The sequence below is a fragment of the Mizuhopecten yessoensis genome, unplaced genomic scaffold, assembly GCF_002113885.1.
Source record: "Mizuhopecten yessoensis strain PY_sf001 unplaced genomic scaffold, ASM211388v2 scaffold5193, whole genome shotgun sequence".
NCBI lineage: Eukaryota > Metazoa > Mollusca > Bivalvia > Pectinida > Pectinidae > Mizuhopecten > Mizuhopecten yessoensis.
In genome coordinates this window covers 1,236,822-1,256,751 of record NW_018405926.1, presented here as the reverse complement: position 1 = coordinate 1,256,751, position 19,930 = coordinate 1,236,822, and the positions used below count along the sequence as shown (strand labels likewise).

The window sequence follows — 19,930 nt, the reverse complement described above, 5'->3', positions numbered from 1 at the left end:
TGCGAGACATTAGCACAGGGACGTGGAAATTGGGTGGCACGATTTACCCCAAAAGACCCAAAAACACACATAAAGACCCAAAAAACCCGCCAAAACACCCAAAAAACTCATATAAACATCCAGATAAGACCACTAAAAAACCACAGACGACACTTAAATATTATTCAGTTAATATTATAATGTATCGTCTAGTCACCTGTTTCCGCGCGTTATGTATTTCCGCGCAGCCATTTTATCAAGCTATATCTCGTAACTACGTAACCTGCTGGACACAACACAAGGATATTTTATAAGTTTGGCCATCGTCTGTAAACTGACACAAAAAATACCGGAAGTTCGTCCGGAAAACATAAGAAATAACCACCGATTAACAAAACACGCATAAAATTGCAGTTTTGCTTAATGCACTTTTTATCTTGCTCAAAATGAGCCCATACATGAAAAAACGTTAATATATTTCATTCATGAACCGGTCTTTTTTGTAGTCTGACAAACGTACGAAAATGTCGTATGCAAATGTTGATATAATTACAAGTGGCCTCTGGCAAATCCCAAGTAGATTTGCCAGAGGCCACTTGTAATTATATCAACAATAATTACATCCAGACAATTGCAACCAGGTATTTTTTATATTTACATATTTTTCTTTTTTAAGACCTATTCCTACAAAAACCATTTGCCCTGCCTCAAAATACATTTCAGGCGGCCATTTTGATTGTTTACATATTCCTACACCTGAAACAGGCAGTTGTAATTATAGTCGAGTAGTTGTAATTATAGCCTATATAACTACACTTGCCCTCTAACACTGTTGTAATGGGACGGCGCGGGGGCAAATGTAAATATATGTTTATGACAGTCATCCGTAATTTCAACAGTTTTCTGCCGATATGATTACGAAATCGCGGATGCTTCTTAAGTGCGCGGAAACCGGTAACCCGAGGATAGTAACCTGATTTTCGGCATCAACTGTCAATTCCTTCAATTCGAAATTACGAGGGTATGTTATATATGTGTTACCTCCCTTGCATCGCGATGTTACAGGTGACAGCATTGTTAAACACATAAAGAAGACTCACAGTCAGATTATTTGATCATAACCATTTATTTTGATAATCATATTTTAACACACATATACATAGATTTGTTAAAGCAGCTGGTATAAGTAACAGGCACTACTCTTCAAGAATTTTGTAGAATGAAAATAAACTTAAAAAAACTCTCTTTCTGATTTTGAGAGCAGGATTATTTTAATCATTTATGGTTTTAAATTCGCCATGCACCAAAATTCGCCACGCTCTGACGAAAATGCCATATGACGTCATAATACATAAGATGTATATATGTGACATAAATAACGTCACCATAGTCTTGCACACAGTTTAAGCCTTCAAACATTTTGACAAGAAGAGATATAAGAACTGAAAATTTATATTATTGATTAAAACAGTTTTGATTTTTTTTTGTAACACAACGAGTGTTAAAAATTTGGTCTGTGCGACGGACATCTCGTCAACTTAACTTATTAATCTGATGCCTATTGGTTGTGATTTAGTGTAAATGCATTAAAATACCGATATCTCGATGGTAATAACGTACAGTTAATGGTCGACTAATATAAGCCGTCAATGCAAGTAAATTGCTTTCCTGCAAGTGTACTTTGGGACATACAATGTACTCACTGACGAACCAATGCTTGTTAAGTGGAAATGACGCTCGGAAAGATTTGATAATTCATTTTCCATTTTCATGCAATGGTGTATACATGTAGTTTAGAAAAAAAAATCAACTAGTATCTTATAAAAAGTATTGTTTGCGTCTAGTATTCAGCCATCTTACGATACTTTAATTAAAACACCATCTAGAAATGTTATAGATATATATTTAAAAAATAATTTGCTGTCAGCCTGAAAGTACTGCTGTTTAATCGCATGATGACTGTACGTAGAAACCGACAGTTAAAAAAGACTGATTTTTATATGAACAGCCGATCGGAGATGTCCATGTAACATATTATCCAAAAGTCGGGGATTAGTCTAGATGGGGGACAACCGTTGAAAGCCCTGGACCCTCTCATTCGGACCCGATGAAAAATATCATTTTGGGCACCGATTTGGAAGTTTATATTTGTTCAGGGCTGGGTCTTTATTGCAATGCATGTAAATTGACCTCATCTTAGCCGATCCCAGCCATCTTACTCAAATAGCATTTATCAGTTTCTTCAAGTTATCGAAAATTAACTATCACAACTTAAGAAAAAACATTTTTTATCATTGTTACAAACACACATTTGGAACTGTTCGTATCAGTACGTCTTGTGTAACACCATCATGCAAAATGTTACATTTAAACACTTTTTATTTGATGGTGGCGAAACTGCCTACACCTTTGAGCAAAACCACGGAAGGCCTGATGACGTCACAAATGTTGCTGCATGTCGTCATTCAGGCGTGTTTACAACAATGTTTATTTATAGGCATTTCATTCAAATGTTCTTCTGTACCGGTGCTTGACAGCACTTTGATACATGTGTACCCGTACTAATGTGACGAATTTGCCTGCACTAACGTTAGCGATCAGAGAACTTACAAAATGTGATTGGGATCCGGAGCTCACGTAAGATATTTATGATAGAACGATCTGACATTTCACCTTTTTTGCAGGTACGGATGGCGGTTTAAGTTTGCAATATCTTACGCTTCAAATAAACAAATGTATGTTGGCAGCTCAACATTTTAAAATGATCATAGTTTGTAATTGGAGTTTGTACCCGGCACTACCGGCCGAGCACAGGCATAGAAGATTTTTTTTTTTGGATTTAACATAAAACTATATATGTACATAAGTAGTATTTAATTTAGGAGAGGTGCGAGTACAGCTGGAGTCAGCTGATCTCTGAAGGTGTCTACGGTAGCACTGTCTACAGTGGCAGCAGAGAGGGCATTCCATTGGACTATGATACGCGGAAAGAATGACCATTTAAGGGTGTCGTTTGTTGCAGATATATGTCCGAAATTTTGATTATTTGATTTTCTGGTTCTACTGTCAATAGGAAAGAGGATATCAGTTGTAGGAACAGCAATGAGACAGTGGACAATTTTATAGAATAACACAAGTCGTGTTTTTAGACGACGTTCAGCTAGGAGTGGCCAATGGAGATTTTCTAACATTCCAGACACACTGCTTGTATCATGGAAGTTATTGCATACGTATCTAGCTGCACGTCGTTGAACCATTTCAATTTTGTTTGTATTTCGTTTTGTATGGGGGTCCCATACGCAAGTACCAAACTCAAGTTTGGGTCACACAAGTGACTGTTAAGCTTTGGCCTTGATATTGGTGTTTGAAATCTTGAGATTTCTCTTAAGATAACCAAGGGCCTTAATCTGTTATCAATAGATGTTACGTTGTCACAGTGGGTGTTCCACTTGAGGTTCGACTGTAGTGTCACCCCAAGGTACTTGGCAGCTGGGACAGTTTCCAATACCTGGTCATGAAGTATATAATTATATTTAATAGGCTTTCTCATGTGAGTGACTGATAGTGAGGTACATTTACCTGTGTGGAAAACCATTAGCCAATCTGCTTCCCACCTGGCAGCAGCTTCAAGGTCTAATTGAAGTTTATCGCAATCTGCATTAGATGAGATTTGCGATAGATAATGCTATCGTCAGCGAATAGCCGGAGATTACTGTAGTGAAGATATTCGGGAAGGTCATTTGAAGGACAGGTCCGACGATCGTGCCATGTGGGACCCCTGATGTAACTGGTACTCTATCGGAAGAGAAACCATCTATCACTACTGACTGGGAACGGTTACTTAGGAATGCGGAAATTCAATTAAGGGTGTTAGACTGGATGCTATAATATTTTAGTTTGTATAGAAGGCGTCGATGTGGCACTTTATCGGACGCCTTCGCAAAGTCCATTATAATAAGGTCAATATGTTTGTTTTTGTTGTTGTTATCTGTCAGTTCATGGACAAAGTGTACTAGTTGGGATTGGCATGATCGTGATTTGCGGAATCCATGCTGTAGATCGTCGAGGATGTTATCTGATTACAGGTGTTACATTACATTGACTGGTTAGTACATGTTCCATGATCTGGTGAGGGATATGGGTCGATAATTTCCCGGATTGTACTTTTCACCTTTTTTGTATGTGCCAAGTTCCAATCGAGTGGTGTTTCTCCGATGTTAACAGATTTGGTGAATATGGTCGAAAGGATTGGATCAATATGTGTTATCTGACCCAATGGCCTTGTGGGGGTTGAGATGGTGTAGCTTAGAAATATCGCTAGTACTGATGTTGATATTTGGCATGATGGGATGAGGGCTTAAGCCTTTATCAGGAATGGGTACGTCAGCTTCTGTGGTAAATACTGACAGAAGGTGACGGTTTAGTATATTTGCCTTCTCAGTGGTGTCTGTTATGAGTAGGCCCTCATGCTTCAGCGGTGGAATCCACACTTTTTCAGACCTCATACTTTTTATGTAGGAGTAGACTTTTTTGGGGCTGGCTTTTGAGGTTCCAGGTTGGTAAGGTCGTCTATAGTTCCAATAGGATTTACTAATATCCCTTTGTATAGTTTGTTTAATTTCTTTGTACTTTTGTGGGCAAGATTGTCTTTTTTCTAGTCGATACACTTCAGTGTTGTTATAAGGATTTATTTTCAACAAATTTTATTGTCATGTAAAAGCAAGATTGGATACAAGTTTAGTATAAAGTGACCGAGTGGGTTGCCCTGCTGGGTGTCTTCGGCAGTATGTTTCAATGAGGTATAGCACTATAAAGTCGGCATCAGTTCCGAGCTATCACAAGGAGACAAACACGAACATATCGCAGCCTCCCAAAACACACACGCACACACTACACGCATGCATCTTGCACACATGGTGTCCTTAAATGACCATAGCTGTTGATAGGACGTTAAGCAATACAACACCAAACACCAAACACAAGTTTGCTGTAAGGGGTGGGGTACCTACACACATGTTAGGACGACTTATCTTTTGTGACGTTTAAATACTGAAAAAAATCGCCTCACTACGCTCGGCATAGCTATTTAATCGTAAACTGGTTTTAATGCAACTGCTTAAAATAGGCAGAATGATAGAATTTTGTTTCATGATATAAAATATTTATTCACTTGTATTTCTACCGCAGTTTCTAGGGAGCTCCGCCCCTCGAACTCCCCCCTCCGACATCGGGCTTCGCTTTAGACCATGATAGACCATGACCTAGAATGTAGAGAGAGGCTTCCTATATATAACCCCCCCCCCCCCCCTCCCTTAAAATTGTTGCGCACCCTCTAACTGAAAATCGTGGATCCGCCACTGTGTCCTCCCTTCTAAACTATATATGGACACTTTCACCAGCTTGTCCTTTATTTTCATGCCTATGTATGCCTACACTTATCATAACCAAATACTGTTAACTACCATACAATGTTTTGTGTGGACGCTGTCTTATTAGATTCCTAAGTACACCAGCCGGTGAGAGATTTCTGTTAGTTTCCAGAGCGATTTACCCCCCAGAGTTAACGTTAACACTGCTGATAAGTCTGAACGGAGCATCAGAAAACTACAGCCTTATCGCTTAATGTCATAGATTGTTTTAACCCAAACTATATATATATATCTATCATCGAATAGACACTTATTATCTAACGATGAAAACTTGAGACATACAACACGACCTTTCCCATGAACTTTCCGGGTATATAGACATGGTTTCTAGGTATTGTATATGTGCTATCTTTTAAGTCTGTGTGATTATTTTTATATGATAAATAGAACAACTATAGGCCAACAACATTTACTATTTCCTTCAGTATATGTGATTTTGATTGTGTTGGTTATTTAATTAGGTTTGTTTAAAAAACTTGGAATATTGGGTTATATAAACAAAACATGCAAGAATGGCTGTCGTTTCCCATGACATAAAGGTGTACTGTCAGCTTTTAACTATTACCAAAGCCTGAACCAATATTCAAGGGAGATAATTTACATGTTTCGTAGTGTGGCACTCTTTTGGGAAGGCGGTACGTGTCACATTAACGTAGCATGCATCCTTAACATCTTAATAACTAATCTCAAAGATTAAGTAACATTATGTTCACGCCATTGATTTAACACTAAGCTTACATCCCATCAATATAAGGGGTACGCGATGAACGCGAAGAGAATCATCTCACAAAAAGGTAAAACATAGGTAACCAAATAAATATAAAACTAGTTTTTCCGTCTTATGTTAATCATTCTTGTTGGCCAGGAATGAAACTTGCAGAGGGTTTTAATGTGGGAGGAAACCAGAGTACCCAGAAAAAACTCACGTAGACGGGCAGGTGACACAATACCTTTTCACGCCCAATTAGGGAATCGAACCTCGATCGTCTTGGCGAGAGGCGAGTGCGCTATCCCATGTGCCATTGACACACAGTGGTTTAAGAAAATATTGAGGTTGTTTCTGTATCATAGATATCATAAAGTATGTGATAATAAGTTATAGGCCATGTGAAAAATTTGCGAGACATTATCAATATACAAGAGTAACTTCACTATCAAATCTTGATACGAAACAGCAACAGCAGACTCAAAGGGAAATCATCATGATCCTTAACAATAAACCCTACGCAAAACGGGCTCCAACAGGATAATTATTTCTGCACTAACGATCCCTGTCCCACTGCAGGCAAAACACTAGAGAAGTCCGTTTAAGTTTATAGCCAGTAACTTCCCATTGGTTTCATTTTGGGTACAGTATAACTATAGCGCGTCTCGGCCTGGATACAAATAGCTCAGTTAGTTAGAGCGACAATGTCATGGTCTGAGGTTCGGGGTTCAAATCTTGGTCTGGCTCCCATGGCTTTTTGTCAATATGACGCAACGATTCATAAACGTTGTATATATGTATGAAGTCAAGAAAAGTGCCCTTAATTATAAATATATAGAACCCTATAATGCTTTTACCATGACTGTTTTGCGCTATTTAATATTCAATTTTAATCACACATTTATAATGATAAAAAAACTAATTTTATATTCTACCTACATTACCACGTGCCATCGTGTAACGCGTATGATAACCACATATTGCATAGGCTTGGCCTAAAACTAGGCTGATGTTAAGTATCCGCATTATCTCTGTGACATTATTTGTGGACACCTTTAATCAAATGCATTTCTTCGCGTACCCTAGACGTTGATAGACTGAAAAGTAATAAGATGGCAGGTCGTGGCCGTAGGGGAAACACAGCGTGCGATGAAGATCATGTTCGTAGGCCGCCTTTAAATAATAAAGGCGAAAGTAGAGTAACGGGGAACGCTAAGGAGATGAATCGGAATTCCGGTCTTACCGGTTTTGTTAGAAGAAATCCTGTTTTTGAAGGCGATGACGCAGAAGAAGTATACCAAAATGTAACACCGAATCGACCAAATCGTCACATGAGGCCGCAAAGTCGAAAGTTTTCCGACTTGCAGCCTGCCCGTTGGATAGTTGGCGTTGAAACAGCAGACAATCCGTATGGACAAGAAATGCACCAAATGCAACAACAATTTCAAGGGATCCAAGGACAAGGAATACCCGAAAATCATCAGGGCTTTCAAGATACCCAAGAAAATCAAGTACAACCGAGTCATCAGCAACTTCAAACCATCCAAGGTCAACAGTATTTGCAATGGCAGCAGCACCAGCAGCAACCATGGCAACAGCAACAGCAACTGTGGCAGCAGGGACATCAACCTCATCAGCTGCAGTATAACGATGGTAGTAGTCCAATATATACTGTCCAACCACCAACGCAGACTATGACCAGAGGGGACCCGGATAAATCATCTGAGCCCGGTGTACCAGAACTTAAGGATCCGGCTTCACGTTGCCTGCTAGTTTTCAAACGTCTTTTATCGATAGCACTTGTAATCTGCGATACGGTGCTTGATTGGATGGAATATTCTGATTTCCTACCTGAAAATGTTTCCGACGCCATAGATACTGCTGAAAGAATAAAGTCATTCCTTGGGAAAACGTCTAAAGCAGAGATAACATACAATTGCGACGCTTCAGAAAACTATTACCTGGTGTTTACGATTTTCGGAACCCTCTTTGCATTGATCCAAATTGCAGATACAATTGGAGAAACTCTTCCAGACCTTACAACGAAATACAAGGGATTTCGTTTACTGCATGGATTCAATGAAGTTCTTATCACGTTTATCCTTGAAGAAATTCCTCAAGCTATTTGTCTCGTCTTTTTTTCTTTCAAATGCGGGTGCGAATTCGATCTCGACATAAACGGTAAAGGTCTCCGAAAGATATACACAACAATATTTGGATTATTGAGTGGTTATACAAGAAATTCGACATGCAGACAAGTGGAAAGGCCCTCCTGTTATTTTGAATTGGACTTTCCTTCTTTCTGTTGCTTCATTCCTCTTTGTGATGACCCCTCGCAAGACCTTAAAGCGTGCACATGTAATTGTTACAAGCTACCTCCTTGCGACATTTGCCCTGACTCGTCATCAAAAATATCTTGTCTAAGCATCGTTGGTGTCAATGATCGCGATCGAAAGTTTGCGAAATGGATGACCGCTAAATTGGCGAAAGTATATACTGTGGTTAGTGTAGTTCTCATAGTCAGTGTTGTGCTTCGTGAATGTCTGTAGGGATGTATATATATGTGTTCATTGCATGCGGCACCAACGCAACATTTTAAAGGATGGCCTTGACATTATAGGACATGATCAACGTTCTATGCACAACATCGCTGCACACTTTTCTAGTTATCTACATATATACGAAGAATATATAAGGAGGTTGCAAAACGAAAGCCAATGCCTCCTCAACCCATGTTTCACCCATCCAGGTGTGTCTCACTTGTACATAAACGAAAATGCCTTGATTTCGAGTGTCCGGTTCAACCGTTTCAACCAGCTAACCCGAAAAAAGAAACGGCAGGCTTAGATCTGACCCGAGGCTAACCTCAGGTAAATATCGTGGGGACCATACATGCCTGACTGAAACTAAAAAACAACTATCGCTAGTTTGCATTTCTTAACAAAACAAGGTCGATTATATGTGTATTTTAGGATACGTTATATAATGTAGTACACGCGTTAGAGGACCTGCTATTTTTTACATATTGTTACTTATTTGTCACAAAACTACGAAACTATGCATTTTTTAGCTTGTGCACGGAGAGAACATGTAATTTCTGTTTATGATCGCGCGGAAACGATGCATATTCTTACTGAAACAGTTTTTCAAAAAGCTACTTTTGTGAGCAGTGTTCTTCATTTCGTTGTTGTACAGGATTTACATCACACCTCCCTGTGACGTCATCAAAACGTTTCTGTATCGGTCAGTAATTATCTGATTGGATGAAATACATTTCATTTCAATTTTTTTATTGTTTAGAAAACAAATGGATTGGACAACAGGCAAGCCCATAAAAGTCCTCTCCGATAGGTACCACATATATACAGGTCAGAGTGAATGAGGTGAATAGTAGATAGCATAAACAGTAATGTGTATATAAAAGGTTATATATTATAGAATGAAAGCATCGATGGTAGTATTACACAAACATTCAGAGAGTATACTTCGGGTAATGTATAATAATTAAATATGTAAACATCTACTCAATCTTATACAGACTTAAATATCAACATGCCTACACGTCACACACACCCTCACACATACAACACATCTATATTAGATGTGTACTCAGCCTTAGTAAGTCAGTAATCTACATAATTTCAAAGTCACTACATATATATAGCATAGTGATAGTATCCAGACTGTACAATAATAGAGGTCTTCAATAGATATCAATCATTCAATTATTACATTATAATCTCTTAAATCGTTCAGTAGCATTTATATAGTATTGGATATTAGTTCAAATAAGTTCATTAATATCATCCGACAGGGTATTATCACCTGAAGTTAACAGAGTTGAATTAGAATAACCAATACGGTCATGATCATGAATTTCATGAAGTAAATACCTAGAATTAGAGTATTTACGACAAGTAAAAGAATAATGATCAGCATTTTCACTAGATCAACCACAGACACAAACTTCATCTGGGATAAGATGATCTATACATTTATGATGATTCAAGTCACTTGCATCATTTCTTAATTGGCACAAAATGATATTTAATTTTCTTGGTCTACAATTTTTAAAAGTATAAAGTATAAAATATATATGACAGACCGAAATACCATGTGACTAGTATTGTTCCTCATCTCGTGGCTGTATATTTCACTAGGTGTATATAGGGCCAATAGACCTATAGCACGACATTCTGTCGGTATCACAGTGAACAATTGAATGCCATTCCTCTTCGTATCTTGTCATTGTATATATTTTGTGAACGGTTGTAAATATAACTTGAATCAATATAAAAATGTCTAAAATAATTTGGTTTTTTCCAGAAAATGAAAATCCTTTTTGAAAAGAAACCATTGGGGTACATTTTTGAAAAATGACAATCAAATCGAAATTAATAAGGGTGTGCTGGGAGAATAACAACAATGCAACTTCACCAGGTCAGGATTCAAACCTCGGACCTCTGATCAGAAAACGGCCGCTCCGGCTAACTGAGTTTATAGGTCCCACTATGGTTAAAACGAAACAAATTAAGGGGAAGTAACTCTATGTATATTGGAAACTACGACGGAATTATCTTGTGTTTTGCCTGCAGTGGGACGAAAACCCTTTACTTACTTAGGTTTTATTGTGAACATCTTTGACGATAGACGATATGGCGTCCTTTTATCATATTATCTGTTGTATAATCCATACTTTTATATTTGTACTTTAATCCCGGTTATTCCCACAATGAATTTTTCGAATCATATGGTACATATCTACCTGTATATCCTTAATCAAAATGACACTACAAAAACTGATGACGTCATATATCGGCCTTCTTGGTACCATATTTGTAATTCTATCTTAATATTGATTGATATTGCTCTGCAATGAATTTACAGTGCAATTTTGTGTTTTGTACAAAATATGGTTTTAATCAGAAATTAATAAATACAATGCACTTTAACGTTTTATGCTTCTATTTATAAATTCATCCAAGATTATTTGTGTTTGGGAGTTGTATGTGAAGCGGAACTGGAATGGATCGATCGTTGGCGACCTTGGTAGCTGGATTGGTGAGTGTCCGTCTAGAGTGCGAGAGGTCCTGGGTTCGAATCCCGGTCTATCCGTTTTATTTCTCTTTCTCCAGTTACACAATTGGCGTGCTTGGCAACCCTTAATTCAAGCAATGGATTAATACTTGGCAAGGAGATAAACCAGCCTGGGTTGTAGATTTGGAAAGAGAAGGGAGGATTGTAGCGAAAATAGACTCGAACTATCGTCGGTGACCAGGTATCTCAGTTGGTAGAGCACCCATCTAAAATTCGGAGGGTCCCAAGCTAGAACTCCGGTTTGACCGATGCATTTCTCTTTCTCCTGTTACACAGGCGTTATACGGAATTATGTAAAGTGCACGCATTTTTTTCTTTATAAACAGTATAACCAAGATTTAATCCTGGTTTTTCCTCAAACATAATTTGAAACGGGCCATCTCACCTGACTGCTTCCAGAATTTCAACTTGAAAACTGACCAGAATTCTACATTGACCAGAGTTGTCAATGACTACATGTATTGTATAGAGGTTACACAACGAGCGGTTGTTGAATATGGTATTTATTTCACTCGAGTTAGTTAATTTTCAGAAGTTACAGAAGACATGAGCTTTAGCGATGTCTTTCTGTAACTTTTGAATTAACTAACGAGAGTGAAATAAATACCATACTCAACAACCACGAGTCGTGTGATCTGTTTCTACCACAATCTCAGTCGGAAACAGCTGTAGTATTTCCTGATTTGAATAGCATACACACATTGTGTTGACAAGGCTGGCGTAGTGATATGTCCCATATGTAAAAAGTCACTCATTAATATTCAATAATGACTTCTTTTTTTTTTTACAAATTTAATAATTTTCAAAATTAGTGTTTCGGCAACAACTTCGTGAAAAAATAAAATAGATGAACGACTTTAAATATTGAGAGTATGCAATATTTCATTAATTAATATATATTAACGACGGACTATATGCGCGTAAGCATATCGTACGAAGTCTGCCTCCCGCCAAGTGATGAAGACGAACTCACCGCTGTCAATGTCCAAAACCATAGGCCCGGGACGTTTCTTAGTGAGGTTCTATGGTTGACGTTTATAGAGAGAGTTCCGCCAAAGACAGGCCCTCCAAATATTGATAACGGGACATGGGGAGAACGAAATATTTTCCGACACTGTTACAGATCTTGTTTGGGTTTCACAAAGACATTAGTATTTGGGTTTCACGACCTGGACATGCAACGGTATGGCGTCGAGACGATATCGAGCGTCTATAGCACTTTTGCCTGAAACTAGTGATCAAATCTTTAAGCAACATCTTCCTTTAGTATTGCCTTAATAACCCCTTTTCCCATCGCATAACGATACAAAAGTCACCAACATTTGACAGATGTTGACAGCAGACGACGTAAACAAAACACCACGCGGCAAGAAGCGCGTGGAAAAAGTCGTCAGGTCAAGGTTCATCTTTTCAACCAATCAAAACTACGGCATATACCACGTGGGGTGTATAACTCAAATTTTTTCAACAGTCTGCATTTATACAATGATCTGAGAGTGGAATAACACAGCGTATTGTGGTAGAATTTATTTATATAATTTCATAAACCAATTACTGTACTTATCTGCTGGTATTTGCTCGTGTATCAAAACCATTTTGAGTCCTTAATATCCGTTTTGACTTTGTAACTTTTCTTCTCTGTATTTTCAAGTTCCCAAATACTTTTCGTGTAAAAAATGCAGGATATGATATTCTAGCATTGCTCCAACGTTATTGCTCATATAAAAAAATATTAATGTACAATGTGGAGTTTGTCATAAAATATGGAGATACGAAGAACGCATATATCACAGTTTGTATGTTAACGTTGAATATATTGGCAGAACTTGCAGTGTTAATCAATATATTGTTTTATCACATAATGGGTACTGTTATCCAGTGAATATTTACCTATGTAATATGACCTATCAGCCCTGTGATTGGTTGTAAGTTTCAATTGTTTCAATTGTGACGTCAGGACCACATGACGTCACAGAATTACGCACACTGAAGTCAAAATGACGGCTTTTTACATTTCAAGGATGCATAACAATTGTCGATATACACGAATTAATGCCACAAATCAAATTGTGTGATAAAAAGGATCTTACACTCGTTTTCATTTCATTTGAGATTTATGAAACTCGTCAAGATTTTTTTCATTTTAGCTCGCCACGCTAAATTGAAAAATTCTTAGACTCGTTTCATAAATCTCATATGAAATGGAAACTCTTGTAAGATCCTGTACATCTATATCATTTTGTAATCTTTTCCAACAGCAAAATATTCACAACATACCTATACATATAAATTACAAGTCAAGCTGATAGAGAAATACTAACCCCGCAATGGTCTCCTCGTGGTGTTGATTTTGGAAAATCAACCGCGGATTTCACGGACTTTACAACAATTACAAAACAAGTTCAATTACACTTGTTTGCCCGGATGCTAGCACGCGGTGATCTTAATTTAAGCTGAAACCTGAATATCCGGAGGAAAACAATGTGGTCGGGCAGGTGGCCCCATACCTTACGTGTCCGATCGAGGAATCGAACCGCTGCCGCCTTGATTGGTAAAAGCGGCAAGATCATTCACACTCGTTGGCCCGGATGTTAGCACGCGGGGATCTTAATTTGGGCGGAAACCTGAGTATTCGGAGAAAAACGATGTTGTCGGTGAGGTGGCCCCATACATTTCCATGTCCGCTCGAGGGATCGAACCCCGACCACCCTGGTAAAATCATTCGTCGATACCATATCTCGGTTGAATCAACCTGTTGAAATCAGAGAATATTAATTGCGATTAATTAATGTATACTTTATATATGAAAACAAAAACCTGTATTTATTCTTTTTTAAATAAAAACAAACACTTATAAAAACACGTTCACCTACAAATGTAGAATCTATATATACATTGTAGCAGTGGTCAACGAATGACCACACGAACTAACGTTGTTTCGCTTAAAATATAAAGTTAGTTCTTGCAAAGCCTAATTGATGATCATTTATTTAGACTGAACTTTTTCATTCATTGATCTGTCAATGTTTAATAACTAAATCGAATCTAGAATCTATATTAGATCTAGAACAATATCTTTTCCTTTTTTGTCAGTTTTTGTTAGGATGAAAATATTTTTCTTTTTTATTTATATTTCATTTGTTTACATAACATATGTACCTATCTGATGCTACAATACCAATATTGTTTTATATTAAGCACCAGGCTTTCGTGAACAGTGTAATAGGACCTAGGCCTACAGATAACGTTAACGCGGTAGTGTATATTTTATACTTCATTAAAAACTTCACTTATATGTATTCTGTCTACAGAATCATTTTTATATAAGATCAAAACCGTTAAAATACTTTTTAAGCATGCCTAACATGGTCAATGTATAGTTTCACATAGTCATGAGGATTTGATTATCATTGTTTATTATTGTAAATACAGATACATTTTTCGTTTTTGTATCATACAAAAACACTTCATTCTATTATGCATGTTTTTAAGTTATGTGCAGCAGTGATTTTTTGTATATCTTTAACTCTAAACAAGTAAAGCAAGGAAAGATATCCTTTCAATGATATACTTTCAAAGATATACTTTCAAGGTCACAGTTGTCAAATATGTCAAAAACATCAAACGACTTCTTCTGAATAATCGACGGCATAAATTATAATATTTGGCTGGTGGCTTCCTTGGATAGAGCTCACCAAAGTTTGAAAATGAAAATGACCTCAACTTACCTTAAAGGTCACAGAGGTCAACAACATTTTAAAAGATTTGTTCTTAAGACCCAAAAGGAATGGATTCATACGATTTGGCTGGTAGCTTTTTGGGATAAAGCTAATAAAGTAGGAGAAGGAAAATGACATTGACCTACTTACAAGGTCACGGGGGAAAATATGTCAAGTAGCTTCTGAAGAAGAACCAAAAAGCATGGGATCTTATGATAATATTTGGCTGGTAGTTTCAACAGATGGAGCCGACAAAGTTTGCGAGGGAAATATTTGTAGTGCAATATTATGAGAATATTTTGCTATGACTGCTTAAATATTCAGGTGAGCGATACAGGCCCTCTGGGCCTCTTCTTTAGTAATTGTGTCATTTAAATGCTCAAGGAGGACTTGTCTTACCACACCTTTAACCTAACTGTTTCTGATTTAAGCTTCCTTTACCTAACCCTTTTTATATTTATCTTGTTTTGAAATTTCAAGAGGGCCCAACGCTAATGTTAAATTTGCATAGGCGTTGACCCTACATTTAAGAAATTCCAATACCTGATAGATTAGTAAATATTTCCTGTGATTGAAAAATTTAAACAACAAGTAAAGAGATCTTGGTACAGTGTATTTCTACTGCATTATAAAAAGTGATCAGCAAATTTTTTCAAGCATCAATATGTTGAAGTTACTTTCAAAATCAGACACATCTCTTACAGTAAAGCAGAGACGTATAATACAGAGTGTATTATACGTCTCTGTGTAAAGTGAACTTACCATATAACTATTAACGGTTGGCAATATTAAATGCTATCACTATGATATTACAATATCTGTGAATCAGTATATATTGCAATTAATTCAACCGAGTACTTGGTAGTTTAGGCACAGCAGAGACGTATAATACGTATTATACTTCTCTGGGCACAGTTATACAATAACTTCAAAACAAAAGTTAAATGTTTTCAAATTTCAGCTTGCTTGGTTTAGTAACTTCAAATATTATATAAAATAATGTTCAATTTATCATTAAAAGTAAATGAACTGATACTCACTTTTTCTTTAATAAGTCTATTCTATGGGAAATGATATATAATGCACTGAATAGCTAGGAACAGAATATATTATGAATCGCAATATTCTCTGAAAATTCCTTGAAATATGGAAATATGGAAAAATTGGTGCAATACTTGCCTCTATACTATGCAAGTCAACAGGATCTGTTGATATCTTTGACCTCAATATACCACTGATGGGTTGGGAGAGGACGACAGGTACATACAGTGCTGTCATCCATAACAATGTTCAATCACGTTGGTTCAGTGTGAATAGGTCAGTACGGCAAGTTGGGGTAATGTCAACTTTTTTGTACTTACTATACATAAATGATCTACTCAACCAATTGGAAACATCGAAAGCTGGCGCGAGAATCTTATCAGTTAACTATGCTAACCCATCTCTTGCTGACGATATCGCACTCATTAGTACTAGTCCAAGGGCTCTTCAGTGTCTACTGAACATCGCAGGAGAATATGCTAAAAAGTAGAATTTTACATTTAACTCTTCGAAATGCTCTATTATTTCGTTCAAAACTTGTGTCACTAACGTCCCGTGGACATTGAATGGGGATATCATCAAAACTGTGGACTCCGAGGTTCATCTAGGAATTGATGTATCATCTGACATAAAGTGTTCAAATGCTGTAGAAAAAGCCTGTAGAAAAGGGAGAAATATGTTACATGCGATTTCTCGTATGGGATCAGACTGTACACACACTTAACCGCTAACATATGTAAACATTTATAAGAAAGTAATACTACCAACCGTATTGTATTGGTCGGAAATGTGGAATAACCTAACGGCCAAATTCCTTCAGACAAATACCACTGTTAATTATAAAAGAAGAGCTTAACATTACTTCAGAACTACCGTTATATTATATTTGACTTATTTTATATACTTCAGAATGCTCTTTATACTGGCTCATTTTATATACTATTTTGGATTCATGTTTTACTTCAATCAATTTATTCACTCAAATATATTTGAGATATATTTAGATTAGGTTTGTGATAGATTTAATAAAACCTATATTGGTTTACAAAATATAAAACAAATTGCTGAAATTTGGTTGTCATTGCATATATTGAATATTGAAACTGGTAGATTTCATGTTATAGAAAGAAAGGATAGAATTAAGTACATATCGTCAAAGTGATATTGAAGAAGAATGTCATTTTATTGTTGAAGGTACTCATTATACTGATTTAAGAAACCGTTTCATTAAAAAATATTATAAAAAAAACTCAATGGCGTTTTTTTTTTATTTGATGGCAACAACAAATGATAAAGAACTGTTAAATTTAGCAAATTGCTGAGCCAAAGTAAAAAAAGGAGATTCAATACTGATTAGCTGAAAGGAATCACTCTCTAGCCTCTACACTATCGTTTATTTGATCGCATATGTATAGATGAAGAGCTATCAAGTTTTTTTATGTGATAAAACTTGGCTTATATTTAAGGTCACATTTGATTAAATTTGTATAAGCCTTTAAATGACATAATCACAATAAACAAAAGGTCAAGGGTGGTGATGTTAGGTAAGTTGCATGCTGTGACGGGGTGTTCTCGTTTCCCCCACTTTTTATAATATAACAAAGGAAAATGTTAATTTAGGAAGACAATGGCAAACCAATTATAGTCTGTTTCATACTTACCCCACAGGTAACTTACCTGTGAAAGTTACCTCAGTGACTTGTAGCTTTGTTGTATGTGTTGGGTAAAAATAAGGTTTTAATACTTTTTGGGGGTTCAAATATCTTTATATGTAATCAATTTTTATACTTATACATATGTAGAGTTTACAGTCAAATATTAACATTACACTTTTAAACAGATATGTAGAATATAACAGCAGTACATAAGAGTTCACAATATATTACAATTTTAAAATACATTACCAATGTTCACATATTAAGAATAGAAAAGTTTAGTAATAGCAATCTCAAATTGACCCCCCCCCCCCCCCCCCCCTTCAAATGTATATCATATCTCAAAATTAAAGTTCAAGTCCAACAGCCAAGAGGCAGATGTTGTTATCTATCCCAAATGTAAGAGATGTTATCTTTATTTGATACTTATATATCATGTGTTGAGAATTACGGGTGTGAAGTATGGGGTTATAGTCCTGCACCGCAGATTTATACATTTATTATTTTTGAAAACCGTATTGGGTGTCAGGAAAACAGTAAATGATGCCATGGTGTATTTTGAACTTGGTCTTTACGCTTTGCATATACAGCGTAGGATTGCTATTGTAAAGTACTGTCTGCAAATATTAAAGACTAATAACTGTATTTTGAGGGCCTGTTACGATGAACTTTTAGAGCTTTATAATAGGAAACCAAATTGTAAAGCAAATTGGGTTTATCATCTGAGACGTGGTTTGTGTACGTTGGGTTTTGGCAGGGACGTATAGTGTACTGTCCCTGGTTTTGGAGATGTGTGGATGTGATGCTTTTTTACTATTATATATACAACGCATAAAGGATACTTTTATTCAGGAAATGAGAAACATATTCGAGACATCTTCAAAATGTTTGTTGTATAAACACATTGTTGACCGTTTTGATCTACAATGGTATTTTACAAAACCGCTATTTAGAAAAAATAAATGTATTCTTGCGAAGTATAGATTGCAAGAACCATATGACCTTAATAAAGAGACAGGTAGATATAATACAGTGCCTCGAAACCAGAGATTGTGTACTTTATGTGATCTTGGAGATGTCGAGGATGAGTTTCATTTCATTTTTATGTGTTCTGTGTTTTTAGAATTAAGAGTATCGTATATGAAGCCATATTATCGTATTCGTCCTTCTGTGTTTAAATTAATAGAGCTTCTGTCTAGCAAAAATGTTAAACTTATTAGAAATTGAAGTAAGTACTTGATTCAGGCATTTCAGAGAAATCGAATATTATGAAATATAAGCTGTATCAAAGTCTTGGTATAAACGTTTTGTTACTGTATAATGCGATTGAGATCTATGTCTTTTACTTCACAATGAGTTATAATCTCATTTCATTATATAATATATAGTACTCGTTCTACCTTCATGTTGAGGTGGTATGATTGACTTTGAAGTTTTGTTATTTCCTAGAAATTTGGTTAGATTAAGGCTTTATTTGTATTATTTCATAAACAACTAAATTATGCAACTAAATTATGCTTCATAAGAGTCCGCTAAGTTACCTTAGGAAAACCTTAAAGTTTTCCCAAACTGATGACAATTTCATAATTTATAAATATTATGTATGGAATTGAATCTATTGCATATGTTCTCGGCCATTGTACAAGATATTTGTAAAGTATTCATCTATATGTATATTTCTGTACGCCTAAATGCAATGTGCATTTGGTAATAAATTTAATTTAATTTAATTGAATAGGCCGTGATCACTTTTAGCTCACGTGGATGGAAATGATGGCTTGGATAATAAAAGATGTTCAATGATTTTTATGATAGTTATAAGATACTTATAACATCTAAGAATTTTGATTAATTAACTGATTAGTTATCTGTTAAACACCACACTCTTAGTCACACATTACATTCTTACATTTTGTACAAGGTAACGTAGGCATCTTATTAAATGTTACAATTATAAGGATTATTTACTAAATAGTTATATTAATATTTTTAAAATACTAGAAAATGAAATAACACATTTCATCTTATCATCTTACAGCAGCACAAGAACTACAAAATGGATATGTTTAATACTGAATATACATATTTATATATATGATTAATATTTAAATAATTTTAACATTTATCATTAAAAATCTGAAAACACTTATATAATGTGTTATTTAATTAAATATGATAAAACACCACCTTAGATAGAAGAGTTGACAACAGGTAACAACACAGGTAAACACAGGTAAAAACACAGGTAAATACTGCCCGTACTTCTTAGAAACAGACTATAATCCTTCTAACAACATTATTCCC

The 19,930-nt window shown here is 36.0% G+C and overlaps 1 protein-coding gene across 1 annotated transcript; it reads left to right on the top strand.

Moving 5' to 3' along the window:
- Positions 1–7,199: 7,199 nt before the first annotated feature.
- Positions 7,200–11,055, top strand: LOC110450377. Its single transcript, XM_021497861.1, has one exon. It carries the CDS (start codon positions 7,227–7,229, stop codon positions 8,661–8,663), a length of 1,437 nt encoding a protein of 478 aa, XP_021353536.1. The 5' UTR covers positions 7,200–7,226; the 3' UTR covers positions 8,664–11,055.
- The last annotated feature ends 8,875 nt before the right edge of the window (positions 11,056–19,930 follow it).

Excerpts from the sequence above, each read along its gene's own strand:
- LOC110450377 (XM_021497861.1), top strand. The coding sequence starts at position 7,227 with ATGGCAGGTCGTGGCCGTAGGGGAAACACAGCGTGCGATGAAGATCAT.